This window comes from Miniopterus schreibersii (genome assembly GCF_964146895.1).
Source record: "Miniopterus schreibersii genome assembly, chromosome: 12".
NCBI lineage: Eukaryota > Metazoa > Chordata > Mammalia > Chiroptera > Miniopteridae > Miniopterus > Miniopterus schreibersii.
In genome coordinates this window covers 4,725,596-4,753,510 of record NC_138112.1, presented here as the reverse complement: position 1 = coordinate 4,753,510, position 27,915 = coordinate 4,725,596, and the positions used below count along the sequence as shown (strand labels likewise).

Genomic DNA, 27,915 nt, shown 5'->3' with positions numbered 1-27,915 from the left:
GCATCCACCACATTTTACTTATCACTTCCTGTAGGGACAGACATCTAAGTTGCTTCCAGTATATGCTACCCAAAATATACACAGACTCCCCATGGATCTGTACAAATTCTCTGAAGGCCTGGCCAGGATGGAACTGCTTTGAGATAAGGTATGTACATATTTAATGCATTAGTTACCTATTGCTGTATAACAAATTACTTCAAATCAGCAGTTTAAAACAGTAACACCCACAGAACAAGAGAAAATGTTTACAGATCGTATATCTGACAAGACTTGTAACCTAGAACATATAAAGAACTCTACATAAGTGTGTATATATATGTCAAATAATCCAATTAAAACATGGGCAGAGGATTTGAGTAAACATTTCTCTAAAGAAAATACATAAAGATAATGAACATCATTAGTCATTAGGGAAATGTTTATCAAAACCACAATGAGACACCATTTCGCACCCATTAGGATGGCTACAATCAACAGAGATAACAACAAGTTGTTAGCAAGGATGTGAAAAAATTGGAACTCTCATACACTGGTTTGGAAATTTGTCAGTCCCTCGAAGTTAAACATGAAGTTACCATATGACCCAGCACCAATTCCACTCCAAGCAAAATGAAAACGTGCGTCCACACAAAAACTTGTCCATGAACGTTCAGAGCAGCACTATTAACAACAGCCAAGAAGTGGAACCAACTCAACTGTCCATCGGTTGATGCATGAATAACATGTGGTATATCCATATAAGAGAATATTATTCAGCCATAAAAAGGAATGAAGTACTGATACATACTACAACATGGATGAACCTTAAAAACATCATGCTACGTGAAAGAGCCAGACACAAAAGGCTACATATTATATGACAGTCCCAGGCACATATTACATGAAATGCCTAGAACAGGTAAATCTATATAGACAGAGAGTAAATTAGTGGTTACCTAGGACTAGCAGAGATGGGGACAAGTGGAGAGTGACCACTAATGGATACAGTTTCCTGTATCCGCCGGGTAATAAAATGTTTTAAAGTTGCAGTGATGGTTGCACAGCTCTGCGATAGCTCAAAACCACTGACCTGTATGCTTCAAATGGATAAACTGTATAGTGCACGAATTATATCTTAATAAAGCTGCTTTTAAACACCTATAACCTCACAGTTTCTTTGGGTTAATTTGGAGCTGGTTGATTCTGGCTCAGGATCTCTCATGAGGCTGTGGTCACACTGTTGATCAGGGCTGCATACACTTTTTTTTTTTTTTTTTTTTTAAATGTCTTTATTGATTTTTTGAGAGAGAGAAGGGAGAGGGGGAGAAAGACACACACACACGATGAGAAATATCAATCGGTTGCTTCCTGCATGCACCCTGACCAGGGACTGAGCCCGCAACCTGGGCATGTGGCCTAACTGGGAACTGAACCAGCGACCTTTCGGTGCACAGGACGACACGGAAGCCACTAAGCCATACCAGTCAGGGCTTTTTTTTAAAGGCCTGAATGAAGCTAGAAGATACACTTCCAAGATAGTTCACTTACATAGTTGGTAACTTGGTGCTCTCTATTGGTGAGAGGCCTCAGTTTTTCTCCACATGGGCCTCTCCGGAGTGCTGCTTGAGTGTGTCCTCAAGGCAGATGTTTCTATGTCTTTTATGACCTAAACTCAGAAGTCACACATTTCCCACACATCCTATCATCCCATACGTCCCCGCAGTGAACGGGGACTACCCGGGGCTTGAATACCAGGGGTCAGGACCATCATGGGAGCTGGCTATGAACACTTGGTAAGACAATGATAATAACAGCTAACAATTCTGTGACATATACTATATGCCAGTCACTGTACTCAGCTCACAATTAACCTATGAGTTAAGTATCTCCATTTCATAGATGAAGAAACTAAGGCACAGAGACATTCAGTGGCTTATCAAGATCACATACTTAGCAAAAGACATAGCTGGGATTCAAACTCAGGCAGTGTAGCGTGAAAGCACTCTTAAAAGCTATGCAATACTGCATCCAGATATTACTTAATTCAATTAAGTGTTGCCCATTTGTTCTCCAGAATGGATGAACCAGTTGAAATTCCCATGAGTTTTCATTCCCCCATGAGAGTTCAGTCTTTTGTTTATTTTGGCCAAACTAATAGAAACTCATTAATGTTTTCAGTTGCATTTCTCTTAGTTATTGACGAGGTAACATACTTACTAGCCATTCTGGTTCTCCCTTTAGATTTAACCTATTCAAATTCTTTGCGCATTTTTGTTTTTCTTCCCAATTTGCAGTAGTTATTTCTGTATTCAATCACTATATAATGCAATCCCTTGTCAGTTTTAGACACTGCAAATATTTTCCTCTAAACTATACCCATCTGTAGCCTTACCTATAGGATGCTTTGTTGACTAGAAATCTTTCACTATGAAGTAGTCAAAGCTATCAAATCTCGTGGGCTGTGCTTTGGGAATCTTATCAAATCTATCCTCACCCCAAGGTCACAAAGACATTCTTTGTTTGTTTTTTATTGGCTTTAGCATTTTACCTTTCATTTAAGTCTTTCATCACTGTGGTATTTGTCTTTGTTTTATATGGTTTGATATAGGGATCCAACTTTATTTTTTCCATATAAGCCAATTTTCTGAGCACCATTTCCATCTCTTCGCCACTAATTGGTGATAGTACCTTTATCAGGTCTCTAAATAGCCATGTCTATTCCTAGGTCCAGCTTAGCACTAACTCATATTTTCTAAGAGGAAAGCTCCATCACTGTGAAAGTTTTTACTGACACAGTAGTCCCCCCTTATCTGCAGGGAATGCATTCCAAAACCCCTCCCTAGTGGATTCCTGAAATCACGAATAGTATCGAACCCTATATATACCATGTTTCTTCCTAAATATACATACCTTTTCACTTAAAACAAGCACTTTATGACTTCTCTCTGGCATATCCAAACTACTCTTGTGCTTTGGGGCCATGAGTAAGTAAAATAAGAGTGACTTGAACACAAGCACTGTGAGACCACAAGAGTCGATCTAATAACCAAGACGGCTAAGTGACTGCTGGGTGGGTAACACATACAATGTGGATATACTGGACAAAGGGATGATTCAGATCCTGGGCAAGATGGGTGGGACAGAGGAAGACTTCATCATGCTACTCACAACGATGGGAACTTTAAAACTTATTATTTCTGGAATTTTCCATTTAATATTTTGAGACATGGTTGACCACACATAACTGAAACCACAGAAAGCAAAACTCCAGATAAGAGGGGTTTAAGACTACTATACTGCTTTCTATATTAATGAAAAATCCAACCGTTTTTCTCCATGGTCCCTGGGAGTTCAATATTATTGGCTTGTATTCTCCCCCCAAAAAAATACCCAGTTAAGAAAGTGATTTTAGAAAAATAAATGTATGTTTATTAAAAAACCTAACCAAGAACAAACCTTGGGACACTGAGAAATCAATGTTTCTTCTGAAAGCCAGGAACAACCGCCAGGGTTGGCACACCTGAGAAGTTACAGTGCCTCAGTCCAGACAGCAGGTCTCCAATATTCTTCTTCTCAAGTGGTCAAAACTAGCATTCAAAGAGTTGCTGGTGTGTGTGGGCGCTGATTATTAGCATACACAGCTGTTACAGCTGGACACCTGGCTGCCCTATGTCCACTGCCACAACCCACAGCCGCCCCCACAGCCTCAGAAAAGTTACATATCTTCAACACTCCACTTGTAGGCAAGTTCCTCCACCGCCTTCTTGCTGGCAAGCCTGGCAAAGCGCTTCTGTTCAAATCCATTGGATCTGCAATCAAGAGATACTCATCAGCCAGAATCCTGAACTGGACATTTTTTTTTTTAAGAGAAGTGTTCACAACCTAATGAATAAGGGAGAAAATAAGGCGTGTGAGAATACTTAAGGCACATGCAACAGAAGCAAAGGGATAGAGCGTGTAATTCATCCTTCCGTCAGTCCCTGTTCACTCTATTCCCAGGGTTTCAAACATCCACCTCCCTCTGAAGGCCCAGCTCACTCTCAGCTCATGTCCACATCTCACACTCAATCCGTTCATTACATAAACATTTGGTGAATTCTTTACATACGAGGCACTGTGCCATGAAAATGAGTATGACCCAGCGCCTGTCCTGATGAACTCAGAGGAGGTTGACATTTAAACAAATAATTAAAATAAAAAGCATAACTATGGTAAAAGTATATACTGGGTATCTGAGAAACAGAATGGAGATCTTACCCAGCTTGGGAGGGAGATGGATAGAGTAGTCAGCAAAGACTTATTGGAGGCAGTCCCTAAGACAAGACAGGATTAACCAGAGGGTTGGAGGTGGGGAGAGCCAGAAGTGTTGGGAGGGCATTTCCAGACAGAGCACAGCATGAGCGACGAAAGCAAAGGCACAAAAATAAGAAACAGCCTGCTACACGCAGGGACCCAAAGGCAAACTGGTATGGCTGGAGCCTAACTTATGACAAAGGGAGTAACACAAGACAAAGCTAGAAAGGTAGACAGAGGCAAAATCATGAGCCAAAGTAAAAAGCGTAGGTTTCATTCAGTAGGGACAGATTTAAAGCAGGAGCATAAACTGCATTTCAAAGAGAACAATGGAGGGGATCAGAGGCAGGAAAGTTACGGCAGTGGCACAGACAGCAGGTAATGAAAGCAACGATAAAGAGGGGGAGAGAGAAGACACAGTAGGACTTAGTGAATGATTAGGTATATAAAAGCAAAGGAAAAAGAGGTAAGTTTAACCCCCAGGTTAATAACTGTAGTGACTAGATATATGAGGCTCCTACTAACCAGGATAGAATACAAGAGTCGGACCAGGTTTAGGGTAGGGGAAGTTGATGAGTTGTTTTGAATACATTGCATTTAAGGTGCCTTAAGCATGCATCAACAGAGAAATATAATATGCAGCTGGATAAACCAGAATGAGCTGCAAATACAGATTTGGGAATCATGTACGTAATGAAGGTGTGGCTAGACAAGATTTGGCAGAGAGAGCATGTGAAGCGAAGAGAGAACAGCTAAGGGTTATGGATGGAGCCCTGAGAAACATTTAAGGGATGCAGAAAGGAAAAGACACTCTTAAAGAATGATAAGAGGCAAGAATGAGGGGTAAGGTGTCATAAAAGCCATACAGGAGAGAGTTTCAAGGAGTGAACGTCAACTCCCTTCTAACATCAGTCTTCTTATATAAACTTCTTAAAAGAGCCTGCATTCGCTGCTGCAGTTCCTCACTGACATTCACACCTTAGCACATTAGCACCTGGCTTGTTTCACTGCCCCGCACAGTTAGCTCTCCTTCAGGCCACCAATGCCTTCCTTACTGCCAGATCCAGTGATCTCTCCCGCTCCACAACCAGTCACCAAATCTGCCATCTTATACCCTAAACGCTTCCCTACGCCCTCTTCTCCATTCTCAACATCACTGCCACGGTACAGACCTTCGCTCTGTAGCCTGATCTACTCCAACAGCCTTGTATCTTGTCTCTCTCCTTCCTCACTATGCCTGTCAAATGTTTCCAGTTACTGCCATGACAACTCATCTATCTAAGAAGGAGAAATGCTGTTAATCCTTCAATGGCTCCCCTTTATCTCTAGTGACAGCTAAGCTCCTCACTAAGATACAGTTTGGAGTTTAAAAACAGCCAAGTTAACTGTTAGAATAAAAGTTAACACATTTCAGGGGAATATAACAGAACTGAACGTCTCTACGATGTATCATTCATAACATCCAGTATATGTTAAAGGAAATGGGAGATTTCAGACAGGATGGTGGTGTAGGTAAATGCAGTACTCAGATCCTCCACGACCACATCAAAATTACAACTGAACTACAGAACCACCATCATTTAGAACCACCTGAAATCTGGCTGAATGGAAGCCCTACAACTAGGGAATTAAAGAAGAAGCCACACTGACACCGTAAGAGGGACGGAGAAAATCGGAAGGGATATCTCCACTGCAGAGCTTCCACTGAGGAGTCAGGGGTCCCAGCCCCCACCAGGCCCCCCCTGCCCAGGCTTCCACTGACAGGAAGAGAAGTCCCCCTAACTTCTGCCTGTAAAAATCGGAGGGGATTGAAGCTGAGGGAGACAGAGCACTGCAGGAGTCCCAGGCAGTTCCTCTCAAAGGGCCTGTGGACTTACTCAGACTCGCTTCCTCTGAGCTCCAGCACTGGGGAAGTAGCTCGAAAGGCACCAGGGACATACAGAGAGGAACTGAATTGTCCGGCATCAGGGTGAGAGTTGGAAGGTCAGCTTTATGCCTGACAGAGGTGCTGGCAGAGGCCATTGTTCCCTTTCTGAGCCACCCCCCCCCCCCCCCCAAAAGAGCCACCAGGCAGGTGCCGTATCTGAGACTCCATCAACCTGGCTCATACTGTTTGCTCCCGGTGATTACCTGAGGCCCCACCCCACCCAACTGTCAGGCCCACCCAAGCTGTTTCCAGTGGCTTTTCCATATAAATGGACTTCAGATTTTTCTAAAATCTCTCAAACAAGTAGCACCTGGCCTCAGTGAGCCCTGTGCCTCTAAGTGGCCCCAGGCCTGGCACTAGCAGCAGCTGACCTTGGTTAGCAGCTTGGCCTTTCTAGGGCACCTCCGAGTCCAACACAAGTAGCAGCCATCTGTAGATCACTTTGTAGCTCACGCCAGATGGCCCTGGGCAGAATACAGGCAGTGGCTGACCTTGGCCTGACTTCCCAGGCTGCCTCCCAGCCAGCCCACCCAGTGGACAGCTTCACACCACATCAAAGCATCACGACCCAACAACCTCCACAAGTGACACCCTCAAGGGGTTCACTCAGTGGGCTTCAAAACCCCACTGAATTAAGTCCTGCTCTGTGGGGAAGGCCCCTGTATAGCTGACCCTCCACAGTGGTTGGAGGTCAGTGATTGGTGGTTGCAGCCAGTCCTTGCAGCTGACTGGCCTGGGGGTAAATCCCTCCTATTGACGTGACAACACCAATCAAGGCTCAAGTACAAGAGGAGAGTGTACATAGTCCACACAGGTGGGGTGTACTTCCAGTGCCCAGCTTGGGTGATTGGAGAGGTTGTGCCACTGGACCCTACAGAGAAGCTACTACATTAGGCTCCTCTACCAAGCCTGGGAGATGTAGCAGCTCTAATACATAGAAACAAACACAGGGAGGCAGCCAAAATAAGGAGACAAACAAATATGTCCCAAATGAAAGAACAGAACAAAACACGAGGGGAAAAAAACAAACTACATGGAGACAAGCAATCTACTAGATGCAGCATTCAAATCACTGGTTATAAGGATGCTCAATGAACTTAGTGAGAACCTCAACAGCATAAAAAGGACCAGTCAGAAATGAAGGACACACTAATTGAAATGAAGACTAATTTACAGGGAATCAGCAGTAGAGTAGATGAAGCTGAGATTCAAATCAACATTTTGGATTACAAGGAAGCAAAAAACACCCAATCAGAACAGCAGAAAGAAAAAAGAATCCAAAAAAATGAAGACAGTGTAAGGATCCTCTGGTACAACTTCATGCCTACCAACATTCACATCATGGGGGTGCTGGAAGAAGAGAGAGAGAGAGCAAGAAACTGAAAATGTATTTGAAAAAATAATGACAGAAAACTTCTCTAACTTGGTGAAGGAAACAGACATACAAGTCCAGGAAGCGCAGAGTCCCAAACAAGATGAACCCAAAGAGGCCCACACCAAGACACATCATAATTAAAATGCCAAAGGTTAAAGACAGAGAGAGAGCCTGGCCGGGCGTGGCTCAGCAGCTGAGTGTCGACCTAGGATCCAGGCGATGGGGGTTTGGTTCCCGGTCAGGGCACATGCCTGGGTTGCAGGCTCGATCCCCAGTAGGGGGCGTGCAAGAGGCAGCTGATCAATGACTCTCTCTCATTGATGTTTCTATCTCTCTGCCTCTCTTTTCCTCTCTGAAATCAATAAAAACATTTTTTTTAAAGTTTTTTTGATATAGTTTTAAATTCCATATTACAAATAACCTTTAAGGAACTGGAGTTTTTGTGCATTATCAAAAAATACATCCTCCTCTTCTAATTGCCTATGTATAAGGCTGAATGCTCTTGCTATTCTTCAACTAAATATACTACAACAGACTAAATGCAGGATCCTGTATATTATTAAGCCAGGCACTAATTTTTTCAAAAATGTAAACTAATTCCATTCTTCTCACTATTATTTGTTTGAAAATATAATTATTTTTCTTTTAAAATATGGTAATTATGCTAATGTAATGGCTTTATTATTTTTTTAATGAATAAATAAATGCTTTTTAAACTGCTCAGTTTAATTTCTAATATGGTAAATGTCAGAAATATTAATAGATATAACCAACACAAACAAAAGTTTTTTGGGGGTCCTCAATAATTTTTAAGTGTAAAGGGGTCTTCAGATCAAAAAGTTCGAGAATCACTGTGTTAGATGCTAGAACAGTATTTTTTTGTAGGCAAAAGGAGATGGGATTCAACATGTAAGTAGAGGGACTGACTCTGGATAGGAACACAAAGAGTTCATCCATGTAACAGATGGGAAGTTAGAGCACAGGTGCAGGCAGGTGGAAAGATAAGGTGGTAGGGGTCAGTGAGGTATTACAAGTAACTCACTCCTAAGACAGTGAAGAGATGGTTCAAGGGCTACATTTTAGATACAACATACAGAAGGCTCCAGACTACCACCCATCACTCATCCCCTAAACCTTAGAAAATATCATTAAAAGTGACCAATGTCAAAAACAAAGGGTGTCCTATCTGGACCACCTGAGTTGTTTGTCCAGAGCTTTTTAAGCTTTGAAAAGGAAAAAAGGAGGAAGTGTTCTAAGCATGGGAAATGGGATTTGAGGACCTCAGAAACAGGAGGAAGCCAACTTCACATTATTAACCTTGTCATTAGAGCAGAGAATGAGGAAGAGTGTAGAGTGATTTACAGTTAGGGAAGGTTAGGGTCAGATGGAAGGAAAAAGCAAAAACGTAAGCAATAGTCAGGCTTACCTGTCCACTCCATCCCAGCGATATCCAGGCCAGATATTGAATCTGTTGGGAGGAGGCGCTGGGCCACTGTAGCGAGGTCTCTCTAATGAGAGGAGAGAGAAAACAAGTCAGTTATCTATACAACTCAATTCAGAGCTAGATGGAGGGGGTGGGGTATTTATACAGAAACTTCTATTAAGCTGAACCTAAACTCCGAATGCACGGGAAGGCCTCCTTGCACAGAGATAGGTATCATCACCCCAATGATTCTCCCTTCGCGTGAGTCACTCCCCCCTGCGACCCCAGAAGCCACCTTTCTTATTCTTGCTCTCCTTGGCCTTGTTCCTCTTGATAAAGTTGGCCATGGGGTCCCCCTCTCGTTCTTGTTCTCTCAGCATCCGATCCAGATCTTCGTCATCAATATAGCGGGCCAGAGGCTTTTGCATTTCCTTTATTGCATCCTCCACATTTTGTTGCTGCTGCCGACTCTGGACAAGCCTGGGCAAAAAGAACCGAGAGTGTTCGCTATACTGTTGAACATTTCCACTCTTACATGGCATGGGCCACGCTGCTATGCTTGGGGAACCCCCTCTTCCTAGCAGCCTAGGCCAAACACTGAAAAGGGTAAAATTCCTAGAATATCAACTGGAAATGCAGAATATATCAGTATTTAGAAAGGAGACTGAACACAATGAATTTCCCATTCCTGGAAGCAGCTTTTATTTACTTACTTACTTATTTATTTATTTAATCTTTACTGATTTCAGAGAAAGGAAGGGAGAGAGAGGGAGAGGGAGAGGGAGAGGGAGAGGGAGAGGGAGAGGGGGAGGGGGAGGGGGAGGGGGAGGGGGAGGGGGAGGGGGAGGGGGGAGGGGGAGGGGGAGGGGGAGGGGGGAGGGGGAGGGGGAGGGGGGAGGGGGAGGGGGAGGGAGGGGGGGAGAGAGAGAGAGAGAGAGAGAGAGAGAGAGAGAGAGAGAGAGAGAGAGGGGGAGAGAGAGAGAGAGAGAAAGAAACATCAATGATGAGAGAGCCATCGGTCTGCTGCCTCCTGCACACACCCCAGCTGGGGATCGAGCCCGCAACCTGGGCAAGAGCCCCGTCCAGGAATCAAACTGAGATCTCCTGGATAATAGGTCAATGCTCAACAGCTGAGCCATGCAGCCGCACACTTTTTTTAAGATTTTTATTGATTTCTAGAGAGTGAGAAAGGGAGAAGGGAAGAGAGAAACATCGATCAGCTGGAGCCCACAACCCAAGCATGTGCTCTGACCGGGAATCGAACTGGCAACCTTTCAGTGTACAGAACGATGCTCAACTAACGGAGCCACCCACCAGGGCCTGAAAACAGCTTGAAGGCAGCACATACACTAGCTGGTCAGAAGAGTAGAGAAATAACTCCCTCCAGTCACTGTAGTCTTGCTTTACCTTTCAGTGGTTCCCTTACCCTTTTCCCCACTGGGCATACAGCTCATTTCTCTCCGAGTCCTCCTCTGCTTTTTTCCTTTGCTCTAAACGTTCCAGTTTCAAATTCCTCTTACGACCAGACTTATCTCGAAATACGGTTTCAGCATGTTGGAATTCAGCTACAAAGGAAAATTATGCTTTTAAAGATAAACATCAGGTATCAAAATCAGAAATAATCATTTTAATAGCTGAAATCAACCACTTGGGATTCTAATGCTAAATAAGAACTTCTGCAGGCAGACTACAAGTAGTTCCTACTAATACCTAAGTGCCTTTTGGTGATGATCCTGAAAACTATTATTTTTCAAGAAGGAAAAGAACCACTTGGACCCACTGAGAAGTTAAAATAATGCATAAAAACCAGAGATGAAATTTGATAGCAATTCAGAGTTTAAAATATTAGGTACAATAAGCTACATTTAAAAAAGAAAAGCTGCATGAGCCTCAATTGGTCTCTGCACTTGCACATTTTTACCTTCAAATGCCAAGGCTTCTTTGTCCTGTTTCTTGAGCTCCTGCTGTTCTCGCTGTGTGTCCGTTAACACCAGCCCAGCTTTAGCCCCAGAGTACATGTGTGCAGCCTATGCAATGGAAAAGGGAGCACCCAACATTAACGACAATGCAGCAGCGGCTCTTGGGCATACACAGTGCATTCTGTCTGAAGAACAGCAATAACCAAATCAAAAATTCTAACTTTATATTCTTATTATCAGCCACAGGATTCACAAAATAGAAAATAAGAAATAAAATTAAATTTCATGGAAAATTAATAGTACTACCAAGTTCAAGAGTAAACAAAAACACAAACCAAGACGATATTAAAGGGAAGGTTAAGCATCTGTATTTCTGATTTTTCAGCATATAAACTGCACACATGAGGACTCACTCGCAGGCACCTGAGCAGAAACCTGTATCAAGCTCTAAACCCTCCAGTAGAGACTCACACTGATAAAATATTCCACTTAAAATACAAACTCAAACCTGAGATCTTTAAATCATGGATATATTTCAGGATAATGAAAAGATAGGACCACCGGGCCGGGCATGGCTCAGTGGTTGAGCATCGACCTAGGATCCAGGAGATCGAAGTTCGATTCCCGGTCAGGGCACATGCCCAGGGTTGCAGGCTCCGTCCCCCCAGCAGGGGGGCGTGTAGGAGGCAGCGGATCAATAACTCTCTCATCACTGAAGTTTCTCTCTCTCTCTTTCCCTTCCTCTCTGAAATCAATAACAGATAAATTTTTTTAAAAAAGAGAGATGACCAAATTAACATTTTACTAAACTCTACCTTATATGAAAATAAAAAATCAACCCACAAATGGAACATACAGTATGTCCTGATATTCTTAAGCCATGTGCTAAATTTGATCAATATTAAATTGTCCACAGACTAAACAGATACATAAAATGTCAAGGGGTCCAGCTGAAACCCAGCCCTGACTCTGTGACCCAAAAGACAAGAACCCCACTCCCTGGGTTAGGGACAGGCTAGGCTACCCTGCCAGGAAGCTGTGGGCCAGAGGAGATTTACCTAAAAAGTCTGTGTCGGAGGACGGTGTGCATGCTACAGGCTCTATTGTTCTGTTTCTTAACCAACTCACTGGAATAAGATTCCTTGACTAGTTAGTACTGGTGTTCTTTACAAAGCAGTTACTCAGAGTTCATGTGGACTTTTGTTTTTTCTCACTCAGGCCTCATCATAGATTTCAAATAAAACACTGACTTTACAGGTGATATGATTTCTAAAAGTAGGTTTATTTTTATATATATTTTTTAATCCTCACCAGAGGATATTTTTTTCATTGCTTTTCAGAGATAGTGGAAGGGGGAGAGGGAGGGAGGGAAGGAGAGAAATATCAATGTGTGAGAGACACATCGATTGGTTGCCTCCCGCAGGCGCCCCAACCAGGGCCAGGGATCGAGCCTGCAACCAAGGTATGTGCCCTTGGCCAGAATCAAACCTGGGATCCTTCAGTCAGTGGGCCAACGCTCTAACCACTGAGCAAAACCGGCCAGGGCAAAGTAGTTTTATATTTTAAGTGCCTCTCTTTAAGCTCTGGATACAGAGACCTGCACTCCAATTTATTATAATAAATTGCTTACTCCAAATGTTTACTTTGTCCCAGACACTGTGCTAAAAGTTTTACTTCACAGTAACTCATTTAATTTTCACAATAACCTTATGAAGTACATACTATTATCCACATTTTACCAATGAGGAGGCTGAGGCTTAGAGATATTATGTATCTTGTTCAAATTTCAGACAGAAAGTGTAAATGGTAGGATTCAAATCTGTGATATGTTTGACTCAAGGTTTGTGCTCCTAACTCCACTCTGTAAACTATAGTTCTCAGCTTATTCCTAGGAAAACAGGAAGTTTTTCTAGACCAATAAAGTAAGATTTGTGGAATTAAGATGATACAAAGGCAGAAGCTACCTAAGAGCTCTGGTATTTGCAAGTTCATCTGGGCTGGGTTACAGGCAGGCCTGCCTCCAGAGAGAAAAGAGCTCAAAAGGTCCTCTCAACTAGATCTGCTATACTAAAACCTACCTCCTCTTCCTCCACTGGCTTGGATTTCAGGGACTTGTATAGAGCTCAAAGATAAGAGTCACTCTAAGGGAAAGACACAGCTCCTGAAAATTCCTACCTTCTTTCCCACAGGCTGAGTCCTTCGAGGTGGAGACAGGTCAGAATCAGAGGATTTGGCCCTCTGTCTCCTCCTTGGTGGAGAGAGGTCGGAATCAGAGGATTTGGCCCTCTGTCTTCTCCTTGGTGGAGAGAGGTCGGAATCAGGGGATTTGGCCCTCTGTCTCCTCCTAGGTGGAGACAGGTCGGAATCAGAGCCCTGGTGTCTAGGTCTATTCCGTGGAGGTGAGAGATCCGAATCAGAATCCTGGTGCCCTGAACTTTGTTTCTTCCGTGGAGAAGAAAGATCTGCATCAGAGACTTTCCGACTGACACCTGGGTAGGAAGAAGAGTCCAACGTGTGACTGTGATATCTTCTAGGTGAAGAACTTGTATGAAATTTCCTATGGTTGGGTGAAGAGCCTAGAAATTAAAGAATAAAGTCTTTAATCTCCTTGTCAGAATCTTAAAAAAGAACTTACTGGGTTAATGTTCAACATTCATTTAGTCCTGTATCACTGACCTAAACACAACTACAGATGACATCGGAGAAGAGCAGTCAGAGACAGTTTTAAAACCAACAGACAGGATGTGTGTGGGGCTCTGTTCCCAAGTTACTAGTGATGGTGACTACTGTGTGAGATCTCAGCATATGCACCTATGTCATATTTATCAACACACAGAATGGGCAAAGTAACCTGCATTAACATCTTAGTGGTGTGGTAAAAGTTAAAATTACCCACAATATATTCCTAAGTCCTTAGACTAACGGATAACAACGTATTTAAAAATTAAAACAGTAACTAGGGACAAAAGATGGAGTAAAATATTTCATCACACAGGCCTGATTTATGCACATAGGCATCACAAATTACCTCCCAAAAAAGCAGTATGTATCGGTGATCTTTAAAACACACAACCTCTAACCTGGTAAATCAATTTTTACTTAGTTTCCTAGGAAACATATCTAGAAGTACTTAGTTTCCAGGAAATCTAACTAGAAGCAGAAAAAGAAATAATCCAGAATGGGAACAGTTTATGTACACAGATGTTCATTATAGAATTATGAAAGCAAAATTTAGAAATAACCTAAAATATGCAGTATTAGGAAAATGGTTAAGTAAATCTATGTAATACACCAGCAATAAAAATTATATTAAGAAAGGTTTTCATAACACGGGAAAGTTAATAAAAAGTGAAAAAAGCAGGGAAGATAATGCACGCAATACTTATACAGTGTGTAGAGAGGGCTCAACTACACCAAAAATGAATAAGGAGCCTGGCCAGTGTGGCTCAGTGGCTGGGCATAGTCCCACGAAACAAAAGGCTGCTGGTTCGATTCCCGGTCAGGGCACCTGCCCGAGTTGTGGGCTTGATCCCTGGTGGGGGGAGTGCAGAAGGCAGATGACTGATGTTTTGCTCTCACATAGATGTTCGCCTCTCTCCCCCTCTCCCTTCCTCACTCTAAAAGTCAATAAAAATCTTAAAAAAATGAACAGAGAAAAGACTGAAAGAACACTGGCTACAACACTAACAGTGATTGCCTCTGAATGGCAAAATTTTGTATGACCTTTTCTATGCTTCTTTATATATTTCTAGACATTCTGAAGCTTCTACAACAAACATATAGCAGTTTTATGTAGGGTGGAGAGAATAAAAAACAAAAGGATGTATAAAAACTTCTTCCCTCCCACTATAAATATTTAACTCTCTTCAGTCCAACCTCTCACCATTTCTCTACAGTTTTTAAAACTTTTCCAAAGAAACTCCACTCTCATTTCTAAAGACATAAATACCTAACAAAGCAAGTAAAAAATCCAAAATAAAGCACCCAGGGAACAAGTCCCTCTCATGGACAATCAATGCTCACTTTTAGAATCATGCTCTTTATTTCCAAAATGGAATTTTGCTTGCTTTTTTCGTGGAGGAGAAAGGTCCGAGTCACATTCATACTTGCTGTTCTTCGGGACTGGGGGATGAGAGGGTCCTGGCCTCTTCCGATGTGGAGAAGTTTTGCTAGAGGCTCTTTCTGGGGCTTTACTGCTTTTGGTTCTGGGCAGTGAATCAGGAGAGTCATGGCGGGCCCTCCTGAGCTGTGATGTGTCCGAGGAGTTATGAGTCCTTCTGGGTTGAGATGTCTCAGGGGAGCTGTCATGGGCCCTTCCACTGGGAGAGATATCCGAGGAACTGTGATGGGCCCTCCTAGGAGGAGATGGATCTGGGGTATCATGCCGGGCCCTCCTAGGAGGAGATGGATCTGGGGTATCATGCCGGGCCCTCCTAGAAGGAGATGGATCTGGGGTGTCATGCCGGACCCTCCTAGGAGATACACCTGAAGGACGATAATGCTTCCTGAGAGGAGAGGCATCCGGTGAATCATGACGGGACCTCCTGGGCGGAGAAGAATCTGGGGTGTCATGACGGGCCCTCCTAGGCGGAGAAGGATCTGGGGTGTCATGACAGACCCTTCTAGAAGGAGATGAATCCGCGGAGTCATGATGGAAATGTCTGTGTGAAGTTAGATCCTCACTGTGGCCTAAAAACAAACAGCAAAGAGTCTGATTCCCACAAAGGCTGTGTTCACCACCAGAACCCAAAGTTTCAAAAGATGCCCCAGCAGCATACACTTCAGAACTACTCAGAAAGCCCCAAACTACTCTGCACAGCTCCTCTGCTTAGGGGCAGCAAACCAGCACTTATGAACATCTTAAAAATAATGTCTTATTTGTCTAACAAGTCATAAATTTGCAAAGCATTTTAAATACATTTTTCACATAATACCTTGTAAGGCAAGTGGGGCAGGCACCTTGTTTTACAGTCAAGAAAACAGAGGCTCCAAGGAGCTGAATGGTTTCTTACCTAAGATCGCAGCTCCAAGATGAAGAGACAGACTAGAACCCAGTCTTCTAACACCCAACCTAATGCTCTTCCCAAAACCTTATGTGTGCAGAGTTCCCAGTCAGAGGCTCCTACTGAAATTTAATCTAGATAATTTCTAGTTTGTACTCACTCTTCTTTCAAAAGGCATGTTGACTAAACCTGTGCCACATCAAAATGAGTGCTGCCAACTACTTAATCCATGCTACGTGTCCTTATCGGGGGGAGATCACCAGAGGAAAGGGATCGGCCTTACAGACGACCTACTACACGCCGGTGTTTTATACAGGTACCTCATTTAATTCTCAAAGCCTAGGAAACAAATATCATGCTCATTTTATAGATAAGAAAGTTGACACTCAAAAAGATTAAGTAATTTGTCAAAGTCTTACTGCTAATAGTGGTGGAGTGAACATCCAAATCCAGATCTGTCTGACTCCAGAGCCCATGTGCAATCTTTAAAAATATGTGGTTGAACATTCTAAAAACAGAGGTCAGGGTGGCAGAAGCAGAGTATGGGAGAGGAAAAGCAGGAAATGCAGTCATGGGTAACAGGATGCAAACTGTAAGTAGGGACTTAGGCCATTGTGAGAATTTAGTGAGAGGGAAAGCCAATGGAAGGTTTTGAGCAGAGAAGATGATCTGATTTCTATTTTTAAAGTCACTTTAGCTTCTGTTTTGAGAACTGATTGTAGGGGAGCAAGAGGGGGGTGACTCAGGAGGCTGCTGGAGTCCTCTGAGTGAGAAACAGCGGTGAGTGGCTTGATCAAAGCACAAGCAGGGGATGTGGTACCTACATATATTCAGATAAGATGGTACCCAGGATCTGATGAATTAACTGATATAGGGTGTGAGAAAAAGAGGAGAGTTAGGGGACCCCAAAATTTTGGCCTGAGTCATTGAAAGAATAGAGTTGCCATTTACTGAATGGTAAAGACTGGGAAGAGATAAATTTATTTTTGGAGATGTTAAGTTTGAAATGCCTATTAAATTAACACATGGAAATATCAAGAAGGCAGATACGTGAGTCGAATTCAGAATAAAGGCCCAGGCTGAATATGTAAATCTGAGAGACACCAGAACGTAGAGAGTGTTTAAAGCCAGGAGATCATCTAGATAGTCAGTGTAGACAGAAATTTGAGAAAATTATCTAAGGGTCTCTGGAGCACTCAAGCATTTAGGGAGTGAGATGATAATGAAACAGGAGACAGAAAGAGCAGCCACTGAAATAAGAGGAAACTGGGAAAGGAAATCAGGAAGAGCAACCAAGTCAATTGCCAAGGGGCTACAAATGACCACTGGCTATCACACTGTAGTAGTGAGGATGAAAGCCTGATGGGAATGGGTTCAAAAAAGAATGGTAACAAGAGAACTGGAGAGAGGGAGGATGGGTAATCTGGAGGAGGAATTTGGTTTTAAGAGTGGGGGGGCATTAAAGTGGGGTGATACTTCAGGTCAAAGGAGTGATTTTTAAATTATTTCATCCATATAGTATTTCTAAAAGTTAAAATTCTTTTTTATAAATATAACCTCAATACCACTATCTTACCTAAAAATTAACAATTCTTAAAAAATAACAATAAATCATCATGTATCTTAACTTATCCGTCAATCTTCTTATTTCCTTAATTGTCTCATTTATTTTTGCTACATTTATTGAGATATAATTCAAATATCATGCAATGCACCCATTTAAAGTATACAATTTAATGAATTTCTAGTACTACCCAGCGTGGCTCAGTGGTTGAGCGTTGACCTATGAACCAGGGAGTCAGGGTTTGATTCCTGGTCAGGGGACATGCCCAGGTTTTGGGCTTGATCCCTAGTAAGGGGCAGGAGGCAGCTGATCAATGACTCTCAGCATTGATGTTTCTCTCTCTCCCTCTCCCTTCCTCTCTCTGAAATCAATAAAAACATGTGTTTTTTTAATTTCTAGTACATCAAAAAAATGTAGTTCAGGAAATTCCGAGTTTAAAACTTTCAGTTTTCAAAGCATAACAGAAAGAAATGTTGATAGCAACTCAGGACATTCCAAAACCTAGTTTCTCCTCTCCCTGTTTTTTAACATTGAGCTCCATGGCCCAAATAAAAATAAAAGCTGGGTAGGACCCAATGAGTACTTTTAAATGGATGAATTATACCAATTTAATTCCATTACTTTGGGGAATAGGCCTATCTGATTAGAATCCACCCCTCAGAGAAAAGTACTGATATCTGTGGGAGACCTGACAGTAAATCTAATCCATGAGGTTGAAAAATTCCATGATTTTTATTAAAAAGAAAGGGTCAGAGATCAGTGAGGATATTTCCAGCAACAAATGAGGATGGAGCAGTGAGAATGAGGCAAAACAAAAAGAACTATTCATGCGTGTGTGTGTGTGTGTGTGTGTGTGTGTGAGAGAGAGAGAGAGAGAGAGAGAGAGAGAGACACTTCCTAGGCCTACATATATGGAAACCCAAAGACTGTGTCTGAAAAAAGGATTATGGAAAAGTCTGAAGCACTACGATAGGATAAGACAGAAAATAATAATTAAAACCGTCTAACCACTATGCTGTATACCTGAAACTGCTATTCTACTGAATGTCAGCTGTAATTGAAAAATTAAAAAATATTTAAAGAGTTAAACAGGATCCTGATAAAAGAATGCTAATAATGAAGTTTTCACTCATAAAACATAAAAATAACATACTGAAAATTAACTGAGAATATAGTGATCACTAACCTATAACCAACTGCCACTTGTGCTATGCACTTTTTCTAATCAGAATTGCAAGGATAATTAACCTAAAGGCACAGAGTATAACACAGAAAGAACAAGTCCTGTTTAGAGTTAACCCTTTCCAGTGGTTAAGCATCGACCTAGGACCCAGCAGATCATGGTTCAATTCCCGGTCAGGGCACATGCCCGGGTTGCGGGCTCGATCCCCAGTCGGGTGTGTGCAGAAGGCAGCTGATCAATGATTCTATCATTGAAGTTTCTCTCCCTCTCCCTTCCTCTCTCTGAAATCAATAAAGATATATTAAAAAAAAAAAAAAAGTATAGAGTGAACCCTTTCAGTCCTCCATATGTGAAAAAGGAATGAGCAGCGGGTAAACTGGAATTAAAGCACCATCGAGCAGCAGCAAGGTCCTTGTTTATGAAGGAATGAACACAGGAAATTAAAAACCAGCACACTTCCAGTGGCCACAAAGAGCCTGCATGACTGCTGGGACCAGGGCTGGGACTCACTGGGACTAAGTATTTCTTAGTCTGTGTTCCTTAGTAGGTTGCTGGAAAAGGGGAAATGACTTCTAAGACTCAAGTGATGATTTACCAAGGAGCAGTAGCTACAAGAATCAAATACCTCTTAGCAATTCAACAAATACTGATTAGTGGCACCTCCTTGAGCTGGGCTGGGGGAATACCAGGGAAAATAGACTTGGTCCCATCTATGCCCAGACGTGACAAGTGCCCTTCGTCCAACTCAAGAATGCAAAGATTTTTTTAAATAGGGAATTAAATTATTGGCCTAGGGAAAGAGTGTAGAATAGGCATGTGAAGGATAATGCACTGCAATCTACCAATACTTAAGGGAAAAACAAATAAAGATTTACTAATACAAATACAAAGGACAGAGAACAATGGTCCTTGACCCATACATGAGTTGCTTCATTCTGAGAAAGGACAGAAGTACAAGTCTCCAAACTCTGTTTCTCAAATGCTTGTAAACCTCCCCAGTTCTGCCTGTAGTCACCTATTCTGGGCCAGAAAAGAATGGGTGCTGAAAGGCCCCCAAATGAGTCACTTCCTGACCCCAGTAACTCTAATATCAAAATATAAGAAAAAGTGGGATACCTGGTCTCTCAGTTCCCATGTCAGAACCTCTGAAGAAGTTCTGAATTCTATTTCAAACTATATTTTTCAGGATCAGTGACAAACTAAAACAAACTATACGTTCCTCTAAAAAAAAAAAAGAAAGAAAGGCTTCCCCTGTAAATGGGAAATTTAGATTATCTATTGTTGGAACTCACCTCCCAGAAGCTTCCATTTGGCACTGGAACGAAAGGTTTCCATCTGCTTTACCTCTTCTGGTCGTTCATCCACAAATTCAGCCACCTGCGGCAATGAGGATACCATGTTGAGGAAATCCACAGGATCTAGCTAAGGAGCACTGCTGTCCTGAGAACCTGAAGTTATAACCATTCCCATTCCTAATACACATGGCACACACAAACCCAAAACAGCCACGAAGAAACATGCAGTGGTCCTAAGTTGTATGTGCTTCACAAAAATCTGATTGTCACTAGATGGTTTAATTCTAAGTCTTTTTCTGACTAATCAATTTCCCTCCTAAGGTCGATTTCATTCATTACAAACCTTTTTATCAACTTGCCAGGGACACAACCGTCACCTGTAAGATAAAAGTTAAATTCCTTTGACCATTTTACTTTTGCCTCTTTATTTTTATTATATTGCATTCAGAGTGGACACACAAGCAGACTTCTTATCATGCCTCTGCCTCTGAAACCTTTCTTGTTATAGGCAGTCTTGTTATAGGTTTTGAATACAACCAAAAGAAGTCATTAAGATGTACACAAAGCCCTAAGTGGTTTTGCCCAGTGGTTAGAGCATCAGCCCACAGACTAAAGGGTCCCAGGTTCAATTCCGGCCAAGGGCACGTACCTCAGTTGCAGGCTGGATCCCTGGCCCTGATCAGGACACATGCAGGAGGCAACCAATCGATATGTCTCTTTCACATCGATGTCTCTCTCTCTCCCTCCCTCTCCCTCCCTCCCTCCTTTTCTCTCTCTCTCTCTCTCTCTCCTCCTGCCCCTTTCACTCTCTCTGAAAAGCAATGGAAAAAATACCCTTGGGTGAGGATTTAAAAAAAAAAAAGATGTACACAGAATCATAGAATCTTGAAGAGAGAAAAACACATTTCATTTCATCCAAACTCCCAAACAAATGTGGAGATTCTTTATGGTATCCTCAATCAATGATTACTCACCCAGTCCCTCCCTGTCAGGGAATCAATTCACTAACAGAGAACTCACCATGTTACAAGGCAGCCTACTGCATTTGGGGGCTGTGCTATTCTTAGTTTTACCTAACTTCTTTCCATTGACCCTAGTTCTGACCTCTGACAACTGATCCTCTTTCCATACGACAGACTTTCAAAGATGGCTAGCATAATAAATTCCCTTACAGAGTAGCAACTATGTGATGTGTAAAGCACTGTGTTTTGTGCTTTACTATCTCTCTCAATCCTCACAATAGTCCTGCAAAGAAAGGGCCCACGCTACTGAACAGCAAACTATGACTCAGAGAAGTTAAGTACCTTTCTCAATGTCACAAGCTAGCAAGTGGCAGAACTGGAATTCAAACCCAGGTCATAATTCCTCTCTACTTCTCTTCTCCCAAGATCCTACCACCATTCCTCATGTAACCTAGTTTTGAGACCTCTCACTGGGCATTAAAAGCACAGGCTTCAAGCAAGATGAACTGAGCCCTAAATCCCCAGCCCTGCTAGTTGGTGCTTTGTGTAACCTTTGGCAAGTTATTTTCTCTAAGCCTCAATTTCCCCATCTGTAAAAGCAGGTTTCAAAGGATTGCTCTGCGGACTCAATGAGATAGTTCATATAAACTTCGCAGTGCTTGTACATGGTAAACGCTTAAGAAATTAAACCTCCTGTTCTTGTGCTGCACTGCTACTGTGCTTGTCCTAGCTATTTTGCATTATTACTGGGGGTGGTGATGGTCTTGCAGTAACAAAAATGAAGTCAATAACCAAGATCTGTTTTAACCAGTGGAGAGAGCAGTGGGGCTAAAGCCTTCCTTGTTTTGGTTTTGGGGCAATCATAGGAGCAAAAGACAGTATTATAAAGGAAAATTAATAGAAGACCACATAAAAGTTATAGTTTTTAAATGTCAAAACTATTATAAACGAAAAGGCAAATGATAAAATATACCTATGACATGCAAAACAAATAATATATTTTTATTATATATCAAATAAATCAATGAAAAAAATTTAAATCCCAGTTTTCTAAAAAATACCAACAAATTCATAAAACAGAAATGCCCAACAAACATCTGAAAAATTATTCATTTCACTATTCAAAGAAACTAGATACCACTGTTCACCTGCCAAATTGGAATAAATTTGCCATGGGTTTTGTTGTTGTAAATAATCTTCAAGTATTGATGGAGAAATGGAAAAGCTGGTATCTTCATACCCTGCTCGTGGGAGTGTGAACTGGTACCACCTTTTGGAAAGCAACAAGGGACTATAGCTCAAAAGGACCGTAATTTCACTTCATGGGAATAAAGAAATAATGGATTCCTACAACGATTTATGTACAAGATGTTTATCAAAGCATTATGATATTTTAAGACAGGAAATTACTCATATGTCCAATAATAGAACATTTTAAAATAATATGTATACTAAACTACTATGCAACCATTAAAAATCATAGTCTCAAAGAATATTTTAAAGTCTTACAAAATATTCCCAATATATTAAGTGAAAGAGCAGACTCAAAAACCATGTGTACAGTATGATCCCAATTATATTTGAAAAAAATAAATAAAATTAAAGTATGTACAATCTATGAATTAAAGAGATAGCTATCCAAATGTTAGAAGTTGTTACCTCTGGATAGTCACAGTATAAGTAACTTTTTTTTTTTTAATAAATTTTCTTTTTTTTTTTTAAATGTATCTTTATTGATTTCAGAGAGAGGCAGGGAGAGAGAGAGAGAAACATCAGTGATGAGAGAGTCATTGATCAGCTGCAGCCCGCAACCCGGGCATGTGCCCTGACCACAAATCGAACCCCGATCTCCTGGATCCTAGGTCGACGCTCAACCGCTGAGCCACGCCCGGCTGGGCAGTATAAGTAATTTTTATACTCTTTTTAAAACTTTAAAGTGTCTTGCCCTGGCCAGTGTGGCTCGGCTGGCTGGGCATCATCCCGTGTACTGTGAGGTGACTGGTTCCATTCCCCGTCAGGGCACATGCCCGGGTTTCGGGCTTGATCCCCAGTAGGGGACGTGCAGGAGGCAGCTGATCAATGTTTCTCTCTCTTATCAATGTTTCTCTCTCTCTCCCTCTCCCTTCCCCTCTCTCTAAAATCAATAAAAACATTAAAAAAAAAACAAACCTTTAAAGTTTCTTAAAATTATCAAGTATTCTATAAGTATATATTGCTTTTATAAAATAAAAAATAGAAATAAATGTTGTAAACATTAATTAGATTTAAGATTAAAGTTAATTAGTTTCAATTAGAATCAACTGAAACTCATTAGTTTCAATTAGAATAAAAACTAACTGGTTTCTAATCAGGTTTAAGTGATTAATTCTAATTGAAACTAACTGGTTCCTCACTATTTCCCTTCTAATTACTAACAAATCATCTTTTAAGTTATCTATTATAGAATATGCTGGGAACTAGCATTAAATACACTCATCTGGAATTCATCTTCACAACTTTACCATAACACAGCCTATCAGCAGCTCTCCTTTCACCCTCTTCTCAGTTGTTCTCAGCACAGGTGCCCTGACTACACCAATGCTAGGTTATTTGCCTACGCTTCTGCCCACCTGGCCCTTACTCATCCTTCAAAACTCATGTCAGACACTTACATCCTTCATGGAATTTCCCAATGGAATAAAAAGTGTGCTACTTCCCCTATGCTCTAATAGCACTTGGTACATATGTGAAATATAGCTCCAACATTTAACATATTACTGAAATTATTTGAAAGTCAGTCTCCCATTTTAGAGTATGACCTCCAGAGTACAGACACCATGTTCTATAAATCTACAAATCTCTAGAACTTAGACAAGAGTATACAAATTTTAAAGTTTACCTGAATCAATGAATAAAAAACAAAGATAAAGTCCTCTACAACTGAGCCTTAACATTGTTTTAAAGGCAGATTCCCACAAATTGAACCTCACTAATTCTAATCATAGCTCTATCGATGATGCTGAGGAGTTCTGCCTCTCTCTGTGATTAGTTCCCATTTCTAGTTTGATGGGCCCCTCTATAAACAAAGGAGATAGTGTATAGACATCATCAAAGAAGCCTATTTTAAAAGAGCTCTTTGGAAGCATTCTCTGCCCAACTTTCCCTCTCACAAATCTGCCCTTCCTTGGGAGTCGAGAGTGAAAGGCTTGAGTTTCAAAGTCCTTACAGCCTCAAAAGAGACGTACCACAGGCAAATCTCCATCTTCTTCCTCTTCCTCCTGTCCTGGGTTAGCAGTGGAGACAGATGTCCAGCTCACGTCATCATCCACAATCCGCATTCTAAATGTGGGAAAGAGAAACATTCTTGGATAGCAGCCTACGAACACTTATCCATGGGTTTTAGGATAAAGCTCAAAATCCTACAAGATCCCGCATGGTCTACATCAGTTTTCACATACTCAGTTCCTTCCCTCTGCCTAACCTCTTCCCATTCTTTACTGGGAAACTCTTCCCCATTCTTAAGATCCTAGCATACAGGAATATATAACTTCCTTGAGCATACCCTCCTAACTACTCTCCATTAACTCCCCATCTAAGAGCCTGTTACACATTCTTGGAATACTTTCATTTAATCTGTCACAAAGGAAATAAGTCAGTTAGTTGCATAATTAATTGTTTAAAGCCTGAGGCCCCACTAAACTATAAGCTCCATCAGAATAGGGGCTTTGACTTTCTCATTCAGAGTGGTATCCTCAACACCCTGCAGTAACTGGCATAAGAAGAATTCAATAAACGTTTGTTAAACAGATCAACTATGAACGACTACAAATAACAACAATGACTGCCATGATGTGAAGATTATTATCTGAACAGCCAAGATCACTTTATACATCTCTAATCACAACAAACTGAACCTGGCTAATTCTAATTATAGCTCTGTCACTGATGTTGAGGAGTCCTGCCTCTCTGTGGGATTAGTTCCCATTTGGTATAAGTAATACCATTCAGTATTACTCTCATTTCAAAGATAAGGAAAGTAAGGCTTGAGAGATGGAAGATCTTGCCCAAAGCCACACAGCCTATAAAGCGGCACAGCGAGGACTCAGACTCTGATCAGTGTTGCTCCAAAGCTCAAGCTCTTTTCAGGACAAGGCACTGTTTCCAAAGAATCCACACAAGCCTGAGAGCAGGAAGACAGAAGGCAAGAATAAGGCAAGAACCAAACCGGGAAAGAAAATGGATCAGTTCTTTGGGATTATTTGACTTTACTGGGTATTAGTTTCCTAGGGCAAACTGGGCGGCTTAAAACAACAGAAATATATTCCCTCACAGTTCTGGAGGCATGAATCTGAGATGGGAAGGTATCTGCAAGGCAATGCCCACCGGGCTCCAGCGGAGAATCTGTCCCTGACTCCTCCAACTTCTGGGAGCCCCAGGAAACCTCAGCTACGGGAAGCTTTCTAATCTCCACAGGGTCGTTCTCCCTCTATGCCTGTTGGTGTCCAGATTTCTCTTCCTAAGGGGACACCAATCATGTTAGACTTCGCGCCCATCCTAGCCCACCTGCCTCCCGGGCGCAGCGTGGCTCGCTCGCGCCCCAACACCGCGCACGGCGCCTGCCGGGACGCGAGCCGTGCCAACGCGGAGGCTGCAGCTGCAGAGGCATTCGGGGGGGCAGGAAGTGAGCGCGGGGCCGCCCAGGCGCGAGGCCTCGGCCTGGGGGACCCCTGCAGGTTCGGAGCCCAGGTGCCCAGGCACAGAGCTTGGTCTAGCTCCGCCATGGTCCCGGGGCCCAGTACGCGCTGTCCACGGGCGCGACCAAAGGCTACAAAGGCGGAGAAAGAGTAACGCAGGTCACAGCCCGGCTTGGACAGGAGACGGCGGGCCAGGGGCGCGGGGCTCTGCCAGGCGCCGAGGAGCCCTCCGCACGGCGAGCCGAGCCCGCGGAAGGAGGAAGCGCGGGGCCGAGGGGCACTGGAGGGTGGGCGGCGAGCCCGCCAGGCCAACTCACCCCTTGCCGCCCGCAGCGCCAGGCTTAGGCCGCTTTTTGCGACGCTTGGCAGTGGACTCGGAAGCGCCGGGGACGCCGGCATCTGTGCGGGACAGGTAACGCTTCAGATACTCGGCCTTGGAGAGCGGCGGGGCTGCCGCCATGGCAGCGCGGGGCGGGGCGACGGCGCGGCGCAGGGGACAAAACTCTCGAACGCAAACCCGGCGGAGGTGGTGGGGCTCGGACGGGACCGGAACCGGAACCGGAAGTGGCGGAGCGCGTGGGGGCTGCGGGGGCTGACACTGAGCGTCCGTAGGCCTCGGACGGCCTGGGCCTGCTCGGCAGCGTTAGGGCCGCGCAGCCACGTTTCCTCCGCGTGCCCCCGTCTGCTCATGCAACAGACAAGCCGCTGGCGCCGCTGTAGCCCTGAGGCCGAGGCCACGGCCGCGGCCCAAGCGAGGTCTCCGCCTGCAGCACCCTCAGGACGGCCTTAGTGTAGCGGTTAAAACAGGCGCCGGGGTCTCGGTGTGTCTCAGGTTGAGTTCCGGTTCCGTAACTTCCTAGCCCTGTGACCCTGGGCAAGTTATTTAACAAATTGGGGATAATAATGGCGCCTAACTTAATGGTTGTGAGGACCCAGATAACATTACTGTGCAAAGTGCTTACACAGTGTCTGGCACACAGTATTATTTTTATTAGTGTAAGTATGTTTAGGTGGGGAGGAATCTGCTCTCATAGGCTTCCAAGTACCATTCAAGAGAGATCAGGAATTCCAATCCAAATGGAATTACTATGAAGAATGTGGAGGCTTCTAAGCTGTGTAACTTCCCACGTTTGATAGTGATAGTCCTAGCTCTCTCTTACAGTAGGACCTGCATCTATTTCCAGGACAGAAAAAGAGGGGAAGCCAGAGAGACTTAATTCTAATACTCAACTTTGGGGGTAAAGAAAAGATTTTTCTTCTTGTGGGCATTAAAAGCTTACTTGAATTATCTCATTTAACCCTCACACCCCTCAGACAGTTTTATTAGCCTTATTTTACAGATGAGAAAACAAGCCTGGAGAAGTTAAGGAAGTTGCCCAACTTCACAGACAGAACATGACTGGCCCTTGGGAGCAGAAATTAGTAAAGTGGGCTGCAGGAGGTAATCCAACATTTCTGAAACAAAATATTAGGTATTTTCTTTTTACCTCATGTATGTGTTACATTTTTGTCACTGTTTTACAGTATATTAGCCAAGAAGGTATTGTTACATTTTACAAATACACTTATCTTGTGATACATGTTCAAAAATAGGTTTGGAGATCACTGCACCGGAACATGTGCTGCTAACCACTGGGCTATAGTAAGGGTCATAGCACAGGCCCAGAAAGGAAAGCAGGCTTGTGGGAAGGGGACACTGGACCAACACAGGGCTTCACTAGCCGGAGGGCCCCATACGCAACCCTGCCTTGGCTGCTAATTCACTTTGGTGTACCTCAAGCTGAACTCCACAACCACCACCCTGGTGCCAGCAGACATTTGGAAAGTCTCCCATTTCTGCGCCAGTGAACATTCGGAGTACAGTCCTCTCAGCCCCATCAGCCCATTTCTGTCTTCAGTGCCACCACTATGCAACCTTTGCTAGACAAGACCCAGGCTCATGGCCCGTCCCTGTCTACCTCACGGGGTGGTTAAGCAGGATCAAATGAATGTGCAGTGGCATGACATGGGCTTTGCCCTCTCTCTGCAGTTGCTTTAAAAAAGCAAATGCAGTAATTATGAACTTGACCTCAAGATGCTGAGAGCTCAGGTTTCTGGCTTGCCTGGATTTGAAGCCTGCCTCTCAGAAGCTTTATTTCTTTCTACAAGTTACCTAACCACTCTGAGGCCACTTCCTCATCTTTAAAATGGATTATTTATAGCTACTTTTTCCCAGAAAGGGTTTAAAGCAGAGACACTAAAATTTTTGTAATATGAAAGTACATGTAAAATCACTAGCTCACTACTCCTCACAAAGACCCTGCGAAGCAGCCACTT

The 27,915-nt window shown here is 42.9% G+C and overlaps 1 protein-coding gene across 1 annotated transcript; it reads right to left on the bottom strand.

Moving 5' to 3' along the window:
* Positions 1-3,386: 3,386 nt before the first annotated feature.
* Positions 3,387-26,098, bottom strand: BUD13 (BUD13 homolog). Its single transcript, XM_081153819.1, has 10 exons — positions 25,917-26,098; positions 24,151-24,244; positions 19,962-20,046; positions 14,943-15,608; positions 13,095-13,495; positions 10,922-11,027; positions 10,427-10,565; positions 9,296-9,480; positions 9,004-9,085; positions 3,387-3,791 (listed from the first exon to the last, which is right to left on the bottom strand). Exons 1-10 carry the CDS (start codon positions 26,057-26,059, stop codon positions 3,698-3,700), a joined length of 1,995 nt encoding a protein of 664 aa, XP_081009945.1. The 5' UTR covers positions 26,060-26,098; the 3' UTR covers positions 3,387-3,697.
* Positions 26,099-27,915: the final 1,817 nt, after the last annotated feature.

Coding starts and splice junctions, on each gene's coding strand:
- BUD13 (XM_081153819.1), bottom strand. CDS start 26,059: ATGGCGGCAGCCCCGCCGCTCTCCAAGGCCGAGTATCTGAAGCGTTAC. Junction 20,047..24,150: donor AAGATGGAGATTTGCCTGTG/GTACGTCTCTTT, acceptor TCATTGCCGCAG/GTGGCTGAATTTGTGGATGA. Junction 9,086..9,295: donor GGAGAGCAAGAATAAGAAAG/GTGGCTTCTGGG, acceptor TCCTCTCATTAG/AGAGACCTCGCTACAGTGGC.